This window comes from Bufo gargarizans, chromosome 2, assembly GCF_014858855.1.
Source record: "Bufo gargarizans isolate SCDJY-AF-19 chromosome 2, ASM1485885v1, whole genome shotgun sequence".
Classification (NCBI taxonomy): Eukaryota; Metazoa; Chordata; class Amphibia; order Anura; family Bufonidae; genus Bufo; species Bufo gargarizans.
Window position 1 is genome coordinate 521,509,930 of NC_058081.1, and position 12,390 is coordinate 521,522,319.

The 12,390-nt window shown below is 43.9% G+C and overlaps 1 protein-coding gene across 2 annotated transcripts in view; it reads right to left on the minus strand.

Moving 5' to 3' along the window:
* Positions 1 to 12,390, minus strand: part of DDX11 (DEAD/H-box helicase 11) — a 118,786-nt gene that overhangs the window by 78,398 nt on the left and 27,998 nt on the right. For both annotated transcript variants that reach the window (XM_044281406.1, XM_044281407.1), the window contains exons 5-8: positions 10,347 to 10,495; positions 7,154 to 7,196; positions 2,379 to 2,486; positions 804 to 891 (exon numbers count right to left, since the gene is read on the minus strand). In XM_044281406.1, coding sequence (XP_044137341.1) covers positions 804 to 891; positions 2,379 to 2,486; positions 7,154 to 7,196; positions 10,347 to 10,495 — 388 coding nt within the window. The remainder of the gene's footprint in view (positions 1 to 803; positions 892 to 2,378; positions 2,487 to 7,153; positions 7,197 to 10,346; positions 10,496 to 12,390) is intronic.

Sequence of the window (12,390 nt, forward strand, 5' to 3'; positions counted from 1 at the left end):
CTCTCTGCTCACCAAGTAAACATCTTTTGCGGCCCCACTGAAACGAATGGGTCCGCACCTGTTCCGCAGAATTGCGGAACTGATGCAGACCCAGAAATTGTCACCACCAGACATCCGAGAAGCTCTGACAGACGTTCTGCAGAACCTCCTGCTTGAGGTTCTTTTGTTTTGCTTTCGTTTTCTCATCTCGTTAGCCTCTCTCAGCTGTCATGTAGTTCCACCGATTGCATCCCTTTAAATCCCTTCCCATACTGCATCACTTTGCGGTTTATACAACTTCTTGGAGTGTGTACATGCTGGATGCTACAACTGATCCTTCTACAGATAAGTCTATTCATTGATTTGTGTTTTCCTGTTTGCTTGATCCTAGGTGACCCTGACTCCCTCCGTATTAAGTGTAGGGAGCCGGTGGTGTACCCTTAATGTGATATAAAAAATTTCATAAAAACTTCAATAAAACATACCAAAAAAAAGTGACTGCATAGTATAAAATACATCTTCTTTCGAATATATTGCGGATTTAAAAAAAAATACTCTTACCATTCACACAACTGAAAAAAACTAAGAATTACTTAACGGGTTATTCAATGATTCAGCGTGAAAAGTGAACGAAAAAGAAACACAAGAGCCCAAATCACCTGTTTCTAGATTGAGGTGCAAAAATATTAAGATAAATTGTGCACCATTTGTCCAGCATAAAACAAAGCCTTGTGCAGCCAGGCCAACAAAATGATAGATTCTAAGATCTACCCCTTTCCCTTCCATCGTCTTCTATCTTTTACACCATACTGTCTAACACTCACCATGCTTGTTCTTTTGCATCTCCATACAGCGATCATTGATGAGCTGGACGGTGGCCAGGCGCCGCACTTCTTCATTTACACACATGTTCTGTGGACAGACATGCCCAAGGGTGACTCGAAGAACTGTCCCTTTTATCATCTACACATCATTTCTCTTTATTTCTTACATTTCAGTTGCATTGGACACCAGACACAGATACAATTCATATGAGAAAGAAACATCCAGTAGTAACAGATAGGTATTAGACATTCATTTTCTACCAAGTCTGCTGGCAACCTCTAATTCTCCTTCATTTACACTTGAATGTTCTAATCAAAAGCTGGGATCATTCTGTATAATAGGTGGGCTATTATTAGGATTGTATGCACCATTGCATATATTACCAGGGAGGTGATATTCACTGGTGACAGAACAGCACTACCAAATGAGACTCCCGTACGAGGAGCAAGTCATTTCTCTAGATATACTTCCCGAAATGGGGACATTATGTTAAAATGTGCCAGGCTGCTGCACGGGTGACTGAAAGCAGCTCCCAGGAAGATTTACTATTCTCCTTCACAGAGGGTGTCAGCACTTTAGAAGTTTATTGAAAGATATCAAGAACTTGAAGAGCTGCTGTCCAGGACAAATTAAAGTCTCTTTGCTGATTTCAGTAGGACCAAAGAACCATGTAATGTGTATGGGGCCTACCAACCCCTCCCCGACAGCACATGTGACACGGCTGAATTTCAACATATCGATCCTTTAGTTCTTAGTAAGATAAGCGACAACCAGACTTCTCTTTCTTCCCTCTCCCCATGCAGATCACATGTGCACTTGGCCAACTGCGCATTTATTTTTTTGTTTTTTTGAGGAGGGAGGTCGAGAGAGATGGCCATCAGCAGATACTTCATGTATATGACCAGTCTATGGTGCAGGAAATCAGCTGCCTACATTACCTACATATCTGCAGTTCAGCAAGCATTAGGGTGCCATGGGCAAATACTGCAAAACTAGGCCAAAAGCTGGGAGAGGATTTCTCTGGTCTAGGGTTTGCTTGTTTAAACAACTATTTACCATCGATGGGACTAAGGCTACTTTCAGATCTACGTCATAGGATCTCAATAGCGGAGGAAAACCCTTCAGTTTTGTCCCCATTCATTGTCAATGGGGATAAAACTGAACTGAAGGGATCGGAGTGAACCAGAATGCATTACGTTCCGTTTCATTGCGTTCCCATGACGCACACAAAAGCGATGCAAGCAGCATTTTTGTGTGCATCATGGGATACTGATCAAGACGGATCCGTCATAACTCAGAATGTAACTTAATGGCAACGGATCCGTTTTCTCTGACACAAAAGAAAACGGATCTGTCACCCATTGTCTTACAGTGGTTTTAGAGACGGATCTGTCATGGCCATTTTAGAGATAATACAAGCAAATCCATTCGTAAGGGATGCAGAAGGTTGTATTATCATGTAGGAACGTTTTTGGTGATATATCATTTAGATCAATGCAACAGTATGTACAAAGTACAAAATATATTCAGACATTTTTGGCAAAAAACAAAACAAATGTGCACATGGATACTACCTGGCGAGACCCCAAGGACACCAGCCTAGTCTCCTGTCCAAAAGGGCTTTTCTGAAGTTCATGGACAAACTGGGAGAGCTGGGAATGGGTGCGGCTGCAATAATAAATCTGTGCAGGGGACAACAGAAAATATGGGGCATAAAAAACTGGTTAGAAATAACAAGAGTCTACCAGTCTGAACCCTATATGCCTGTAGTATGAAGCCTATATTTTGCATGAACAAAGGCAATAAACTTCCCCGAAGTCTTAGATGTTATCATTGGGAGGGTCTTGCAGCTATAGTAACAGGACATTGGGGAATATCTAATTAAGCCATCGCTTAAAAGGGTTTCTACCATATGTAACTGATTGACACTAGCGATGTGCTAGTGTCAGCAGTACATAACCGTCTTCTTTGTTCTCTTCTGTCTGCAGCGGTTCACCTAAAAAACGTTCTTTTATCCATATGCTAATGAGCCTCTAGGTGCTATGTAGGCGTTGATTCAGCACCTAGAGGCTCAGTCTACGATTTATGGGCCACCGCGCATGCGCGAACCAGATTGCCTTGTGAAGCAGACAGGGTATTGAAATATTACAGCTCGCGCTTGTCAAGGAGGGGAGGGAGGGACGCAGGGAGGTTACATTTACGGCAGTTAAAATTAGGTATCCCGGGAGGTTCAGCCAATCATGTTGCGGGCAAACCTCCCTCCCCTCCCAGCGTCCTACCCTCCCCTGCTTCCGCTCCTTCACAGGCGCGAGCTGTAATATTTCGGTACCCTGTCTGCCTCACAAGGCAATCTGGTTCGCGCATTCGCGGTGGCCCGTAAATCAAAGGTACCCTTCCTCCCTCCTGTGCACTTTCACAGGCGCTGCATGTAAAATGACGGTACCCAAGTTGGTTGTGCGCAGGCGCCAACACTCCTTTTCAGCCCGTAAATCATAGGTACCCTCCCTCCCTGTGCGCGTTCACAGGGGCTGCATGTAAAATTACAGTACCCTAGTTGGCTGTGCACAGGCGCCAGCACGCCTTCTTTTCAGCCAATCAGGTGCCGGGCTCTAAGATCACACCTCCTATTGAAGCTTCCGGTGCACCTACATCACTACCGGAAGTGACGAGGGTACCAGATTTTAACAGGTACCATAATTTCACGGAACACCGGCTTCCTCACTGTAACGTAGTCGGCGCAGTGAGGAAGCCGACTTCCTCACTGCGCCGACTACGTTACAGTGAGGAAGCCGGCACCAGGAGCGCTCCATTCACTCACTGCGCCTGCACCTAATGCAGAAGCGCACAGATGCAGGTAAATCGGACGTCAATCAATAGGAGCGCGCGGGCTAGAAGAACGTGGGCGGCGAAAATGGTCAGTAGACAGAGCCTCTAGGTTCTGAATCTACGCCCACATAGCACGTAGAGGCTCATTAAAATATGAATAAAAGAATGTTTTTTAGGTGAACGGCCGCAGACAGAGCTGAACCAAGAAGACTTTATAACTGCTGACACTAGCACATCGCTAGTGTCAGTCAGCTACATATGACAAAATCTGATGGTAGAAACCCTTTAAAGGAGTTTTCTGGGATTTTAATATTGATGACCTATCCTCAGGATAGGTCATCAATTTCAGGTTGGCGGAGGTCCGACACCCGGCACCCCCGACGATCAGCTGGATGAAAAAGAAGGCCGTGCTCCGTAGGAGCCCAGCATTCTCTTCATTGTTTACCTGCTCGCTGTTGACATTGTAGCGGTGAGCAGGTGTAATTACAAGATGTCTCATTCACTTCTATGGGACGGCTTGTTCCTATATAGAAGTGAATGGGACAGCTTGTAATTACACCTGCTCGCAGCTGCGATGTCGATGGCGAGCAGGTAAACAATGAAGGGAAGGCACAGAGCACGTCCTTCTCTTCAACCAGCTGATCGGTGAGGGTGCTGGGTGTCGGACCTCCACCAAGCGATACGGATGACCAATCTTGAGGATAGGTTATCAATATTAAAATCCCGGAAAAGCCCTTTAATATATTCTTTAAATATAGTCGACTTTTAATACTGTGCTATATAATATTCTACTAGGATTCTCATTTCTAAATGTATTTTTATACTGTCAGAGCTACATACTAAAATTCTGACTTCCTGCAGCCACCACTAGAGGGAGCTTACTGCATACTGATCATACATTATTACACAGTAATACTGGTAACTGCAGGCAGCCAGAATGTTACCATTATCTGTAACAAAAAAACTAAGTTCTGACTGCTATAAAGATATATAATGAAGTTAACCAGCACAGAACAATTGACCGATTCATATGAAAGCCTTCTAACGACAGTCCAGAGTGGACATTTACTTTCAGAGTAACTATCTTTTAGCTGAAACTATACATTACAGCTATACATTTCTACAGATGCTGTAGATCCAAATTATTAGTGTTGGGCCAATTATTTATTAATGTAGGGGATACATTGAGAGTTTAATGGCTATGCACTCATCACGTCTATAGAAGCACAGCATCCTTTTAAACAACAATCAGTATATTTTTGGGCTCCGTCACTTCTGGCTTTGCCAGCCATATCCACTCAAAGGGTTTACTGAAGCAGAATTTAAAGACTTGTAATTCAGCAATAACAAGATTCCACAAAAGGAAAACCATAAACTAAGATAAAAATGTGAGTCAGAACTGAGAACAAGAGGAGCCCATAAAGTAAAACCAGCAGATATATAAAACCAAAAAAATAACTGCAAGAAAGTGGTTAAGGGAGAGAAAGGCTTCACAGGCGAGTCAAAATCCTCTTTTCTCATTTGTGTCAATGGAAGACACAGAAGACTTTGGGACATCCTAAAGTAGGCCCTGAGAGCATATCCAGTCCTCTTATTCACTGCTGTCTGTAGAACTCAACAATTTAGAAAGCATCTGAGGATGCAGATGGTGCGTCCTATAGAAGTAAGGTGTTAAGTAAAGACCAGACATGACACCTATAGAGCAGAGGTTAAATGGTGCTCTGGCCAACAGTTAGAAAGGTAGAGCCCAGCTGTACTGAAATACACTGTGCATAAGGCCATCCTGAAACGACAGGAACCCTGGGTGGCGCATGGTAAGACAAGATCGGTGCAAGGAGGCTTTTTGGCAGTAGAGTCTAAGTTAGAAAGCAATACCAGAACACATGGCTGTGCAACAAGCAACCCCCAATGGCGTCAATGTCTAAATGTGATGCTGACAACTTTTGTGAGGGCAAGTGCCACCTGGGACGAGGAAGAGTAGAGGTAGAGTGGTGGAGTACAGCTTAGAAGGCCACAGTCGAGCCTCAGCTTAAGGCCTCATGCACACGGCCGTGTTCCGCGGCCAAGAGCGGACCGTGGAAACCAGGACGGGATTCCTCCTGACAGCATGACCGCTCGGCGTTATTGGTTGCTATGACGCCGTGCGCTTCATGCAGCCGCTCCTGTACAGTAATACACTATACTAGCATGAGGCCCAAGGCCCAGTTCACACTTCAGTGATTTGTTCACCAATGTCCATCAGTGACTGTGAGCCCAAACCAGATGCAGGTCAAAAAACACAGAACAGGGGCAAATCTTTCCATTAGTCGATTCACACGTCCGTAAATGTGTCCGCACCTGTTCCGCAATTCTACAAAACGGGTGCAGACCCATTAATTCTCTATGGGGCAGGAATGGATGCGGACAGCACACAGCGTGCTGTCCGCATCAGCATTTCTGGAGCGTGCCCCCGATCTTCCGGTCCACGGCTCCAGAAAAAAATAGAACATGTCCTATTCTTGTCCGCAATAGGCATTTCTATGGGGGTGCCGGCTGAGTGTATTGCGGATCCACAATACACTACAGATGTGTGAATGGACCCTTATACCGTATCTCTATGTAGCCTCCACTTCTGGTTTTGGTTCACAATCATGGATGGAAATCACCGAGCATATCTCTGAAGTGTGAACTAGGCCTACATTTGGTGATGCAGCTGCACCTCAAATCTGCACTCCACCTGGAAGAGAGAAGAGGGAGGGTCAGAGTGCAGGTTAGTAAGCCGCAGTGGAGCTGCAGCCCGAATTTTGTGGTGTGGTTAGACTGCAAGGTCAGAAAATGAAACCTGTCTCTCAATGAATGTAATGTTTTCTTGTGAATTTATTTCATTGCAATCCAAGGAGGTACAAACAAATGGACCATTTATTAAGGCCATGTGTTTTACACGCCCCCCTTAATAAAGCCCTGCACTGGAGGTGGATCCGCTGAAGTTAAAGAGGATGCCGGCCTCTCCAGAACTTTGGCGGATCCTCCACCTGTTCGAAAATAAGACCGCTTCCAAGCTGTCTTACATTTAGACCTTTTTCTACAACTAAAACAGGCGTAGAAAATGCTAAATGAGACGAGCTTGCCGGGCTGTCCCCTGAATCCGCCAACGCCACACCCACAGTTTTAGACCTGGCGTGAGCGGGGGAGACGTCGCAGATTGTGGCGCAACAAACCATTGTGCCGCAATCTGCGCCTGAAATATACCTAATATAGGCGTATTCCAGATTAATAAATGACCCCCAAAATGTTCAGCTCAGTGTCTGCATAGTATGTGTAGGAGGAGGCGAGACTTTTTGGCTTACTGTCCACCTCCTATGGTAAAAAGCTTGGTCTTCTGTGTCCCCCGATAACACAAAGAGGTTTATGCCACAGGAAAAAGACAGGAAAATCTTGAATGTCAAATACTGTATCATCTGATAGCCTGCATGCTGCTGAGGAGGCGAGAGCCTGATGTGGAGGTGAATCAGATATAACAATTATTTGGATGCTTTTTTCTTACCTTAGTCACATGCTCCTCTTCAAAATCATCCTCATCATCTAGCCTAGCAGCAGATTAGAAAAAAAAAAACATATTGAACTAACAGGATAGCCGCCCCACCAAACTTGTCTGTTTGTGTCTGAGTCCCAGACAGCCAGCAGACCCTGGAGCTGCAAGCATGTCACCCACAAAGATGTTTCCCACTTGAAAGGTAAATGCGTGTTTCTTTTTGCTTGTAAAGGAACTGCCAGCCTTATTTGTGAAGCTTGGTTAAGCCATGTCAGCATCTGAGATGCACCTTCAAATCAATAAAGGTTCAATGGACATACAAGCTCTGACACAAAAAGTGACACGTGAATCAGACCACATCATCTACTTGAGCAGCTAAATTCCTTTTCAAGGAAGACTTAGCACTTCTGACTATGCTAGACTGCTGACACCATGATGCATGGACTGGGAAGAGCAGCTTTTGTGGAGCTTTCCCCTCAGGAGTAGTGTGAATGTGAAGTTTTATTCTTACAGCTTCTTTTCCAGCAAGTGCGCTAGAGGCGGGGCTTTACAGTGAAGTGCTCTCTGCATTCAGCTGCTTCACCACTCCTCTGAGTGGCAGCTGTAGCATCCTACCAGAAGACCAGTACGGCTGTCACTCACAGCAGAGGGGAGGGGCTGTGAAGCAGCTCAATGCAGAGATCACTTTACTGTGAAGCCCCGCCTCCTGGGCACTTGAAAAAGGAGAATCTGGCAGGATAAAAGTTCATATCCACACTAGTCTTGATGAAAAAGTTCCACAAAAATGTGGTTATACTGGTCTCCCTAGCCCCTACTTAGTGTGGTCAGCAGTTGAGCATGATCAACAACAATGACAAATTCCCCTTCAAGGGGTTTTCTGGGATTTTAATACTGATGGCTTACCCCCAGGATAAGTCATCAATATGAGATTGACAGGGGTCTAACCCCCGACACCCCTACCAATAAGCTCTTTGAAGAAACTGTGGCACTTTGAGCGCTTAGGCCTCTTTCCAGGCTATGTGAAGTCACGTTCATTGATCACATGACCTAGGCACAGCTCAGTCCTCAGGATGGGCCATCGATATGAAAATCCACGAAAACCCCTTTAATCAGCAAACCCAGCGTAATAGCACAACACAACTTCGCAAAAATTTGGATATTTAACAGTAAAATAGAAATATATCAATAAAGTAAGGGCATGGGGATGCCATAGATGTGGGGTCCTCCACTCACAACCCCGCTTTATGAGCCAGAACAAAGAGCAGGTTCCTGCTAAGGCAGACATGATCCGTCTATAAGGTACATAGATGACCACTTCTCTGGTTGGGCACCATGTAACACTACCTTACCCATGCTGTGGCCTCAGCAGTGGAGTTGCCTGGCAAGAGAAGGCTCCCCTGTAAAACAAGTAGATGGTGGTGCTAGCTGGGCACAGAATGATCAGCTGATCGCTACCGATGCAGATTAAAACGGGTTTTATTTCATGAGATAGCCCTTTAATTGCTTAGAGTAAACTATTGGTTGCCACCAAACGATGCATAGACCCAAAATTCCCATATGCTCCCTTTCTTCTTGTAATGCTGGTGGTCCACATCCGCCAGCATCTCTCCTCTTCTAGCACTCACAGCTGTTAAAGCACTCGCCCCGCACAGCCATCCCCACCTCATTCCTGCTACTGCACTCTCCCCAGCTCTTAAAGGGCCAGCCATATGTTATCTGTCCACAGCCTATGACAGCATTCCCTGGGGTGTGTGTGTGTGTATATAGACACACACACACACACATAATTACATACATACCTTTCCCTGTAGGAGGGTGCCTGGCAATAAGGTTCCTAGCTTGCCTAGGTCCTTTGAGGGTATTCAGTTACAGTATGTTCTGATCTCTGCCTGTTAACCATATAGATAATGTGCCGCCGGTCCTGACCTATTGCCTGTTTTCCATATTGCACAAACTCTGGCCTTCCTGACCTCAACTTGTCCTCTGACATCTCTGCCTGTCCCAAATGGTGCCACCCACTAGTGTCTCTTAACCCACCTGAGTCAGCAATCACTGAACCGAGACTAATCCTAGAAGTAGCGGCCTGGATCCTTAAGCCCAGATCTATAGGGCCCACTTGCACAATGTTTTTCGCATGTTTTCCATGTAAAAAAAATGTCTCTAAAAAGCCTCCTATTCATTTCATTCATTTTTATGGAAAAACAGTGTGGAAAAAAAAAGGCAGCATGCTCTATCTTGGAGCAAAATCCACACTGATTCTCCCATTGAAATCAATAGGAAGATGGGGAAAAAAATAGGAAGCTGAAAACAATGCGCCAAAAACTGCACCGAAAATCAGCACAAATTATGCAGTTTTTTTTTTTCAGCAAGGTTTCAAAATCCGTTGTGTGAACATCACCTTAGGGTATTTTCAGGCGAGTATGTCTAGTGCAGAAATCACGCTCCGTGTGCGAGCATGATTTCACGTTATGGACACTGCTCCTTTCACAGGACCGGACAGTATTATAACGACATATAACGCTGTGTGTCTCTGCCCTACCTCGGCTGTAATGACTTGATGTCAGTACAATTCAGTAGATGCAAGATTGTACAGAGACACACAGCGTTATAAATCATTATAAGAGCTCATTCAGACGGCCGTATGTTGTCCACAAAAATGTGGATCCGTTTTTTGCGGACTAGATGCTGTCCCATTCAGTTCTATGGGGCCCTTTTCCTCCATTGCACTTGATACAATCCGTTTTTTTTTGCGGACATACTGAACTGTCCGCAAATAAACGGATCTGCATTTTTGCGGACAGCATACGGCCGTCTGAATGAGCCCTAAGGCTGTGCGCTCCTGTGAAAGGAGCAGAGTCCATAATGTGAAATCATGCTTGCACACGGAGCATGTTTTCTGCACTAGACTTGCTCATTGGAAAATACCCTTATACTGGGGGAAAGGGGGTAAAAGGGTGAATACCAGGAGACCACTTAGGGATAATGCCCTCAGGATTAGTGGGTCCACACCCGCTGTACTACACTTCTGACACATCCTTCACTGCAGTTATTATTCAGGAAATTCAGGATAAAAAGTGATATGGGTCCGACTAACAGAAAAGTTAATATAGTTTTCAACATAAGACATTCTTTTTAAGTAATGCTACATCTACATGAAGGTTAACAACTGGCTGCAAAATCTATTTTTAATGGAGAAGTGTCATACACTACGCCTTTCTTTGTTTCCTCATCACTCTCATATTCGGCAAGAACCAGCTCTTCTTCGCCTTGTTCCAGGGCTGGGCCTTCTTCTCCAGGGGACAATATCTGCTGACTGAGCCTCAGAAGACGAATTGTCTCATCATCCTCTTCCCTCTACAGACACAGCAGAAAGAGAAAGACTTAAAAGCTCAGATGCAAAATCCTGCAAGAGCATCCACACATCCAGGATGAAAAGAAATAAAAAGAGCAACAGCGTGAGAAGATGTCATGGAACTTAGGGAAGTCATTTAACCCTTTTGTTGCCAGCGGAGTTAAGACACTTAGTACCTCTAGTAGCCAGGACAATTAGCATTTTTGACATGTACAAATAAAAAGTAAATCACAAAATAAAAATAAAAACTAAAGAGAAAATGACACTAACCCTCCATTCCCTTATACACTGCCTGTCCAAATAAAAAGTCGCCACCTGGATTTACTAAGCAAATAGGTATGAGCCTCCTATTGGATAATTACTGCATGGGCGATTATCTTTCAGCTGGCAACAAGTTATTTAACCCCAACTGGTGCAATGAGTTGCTTCTCATTTCTTAACCACTTCAACCCCGCTTGCTAAAACCCCCTTCATGACCAGGCCACTTTTTACACTTCTGCACTACACTACTTTCACCGTTTATTGCTCGGTCATGCAACTTACCACCCAAATGAATTTTACTTCCTTTTCTTCTCACTAATAGAGCTTTCATTTGGTGGTATTTCATTGCTGCTGACATTTTTACTTTTTTTGTTAGTAATTGAAATTTACTGAAATTTTTGCAAAGAAATTAAATTTTTCACTTTCAGTTGTAAATTTTTTTTTTAAAAACGACATCTATATATACATTTTTCTCAAAATTTATTGTTCTACATGTCTTTGATATAAAAAATAATAATGTTTGGGTAAAAAAAAAAAAAAATGGTTTGGGTAAAAGTTATAGCGTTTACAAACTATGGTACAAAAATGTGAATTTCCGCTTTTTGAAGCAGCTCTGACTTTCTGAGCACCTGTCATGTTTCCTGAGGTTCTACAATGCCCAGACAGTAGAAAAACCCCACAAATGACCCCATTTCGGAAAGTAGACACCCTAAGGTATTCGCTGATGGGCATAGTGAGTTCATAGAACTTTTTATTTTTTGTCACAAGTTAGCGGAAAATGATGATTTTTTTTTTTTTTCTTACAAAGTCTCATATTCCACTAACTTGCGACAAAAAATAAAAAATTTGAGGAACTCACCATGCCCCTCACGGAATACCTTGGGGTGTCTTCTTTCCAAAATGGGGTCACTTGTGGCGTAGTTATACTGCCCTGGCAATTTAGGGGCCCAAATGTGTGAGAAGTACTTTGCAATCAAAATGTGTAAAAAATGGCCTGCAAAATCCGAAAGGTGCACTTTGGAATATGTGCCCCTTTGCCCACCTTGGCAAAAGACAACTTTTCCCATTTTTTTATACAAAGTTGGCATTTGACCAAGATATTTTTCTCACCCAGCATGGATATATGTAAAATGACACCCCAAAACACATTCCCCAACTTCTCCTGAGTACGGCGATACCAGATGTGTGACACTTTTTTGCTGCCAAGGTGGGCAAAGGGGCACATATTCCAAAGTGCACCTTTCGGATTTCGCAGGCCATTTTTTACACATTTTGATTGCAAAGTACTTCTCACACATATGGGCCCCTAAATTGCCTGGGCAGTATAACTACCCCACAAGTGACCCCATTTTGGAAAGAAGACACCCCAAGGTATTCCGTGAGGGGCACTGGCGAGTTCCTAGAATTTTATTTATTTTTTGTCACAAGTTAGCGGAAAATGATGATTTTTTTTTTTTCTCTTTTTTCCTTACAAAGTCTCATATTCCACTAACTTGCGACAAAAAATAAAAAATTCTAAGAACTCGCCATGCCCCTCACGGAATACCTTGGGGTGTCTTCTTTCCAAAATGGGATCACTTGTGGGGTAGTTATACTGCCCTGGCAATTTAGGGGCCCAAATGTGTGAGAAGTACCT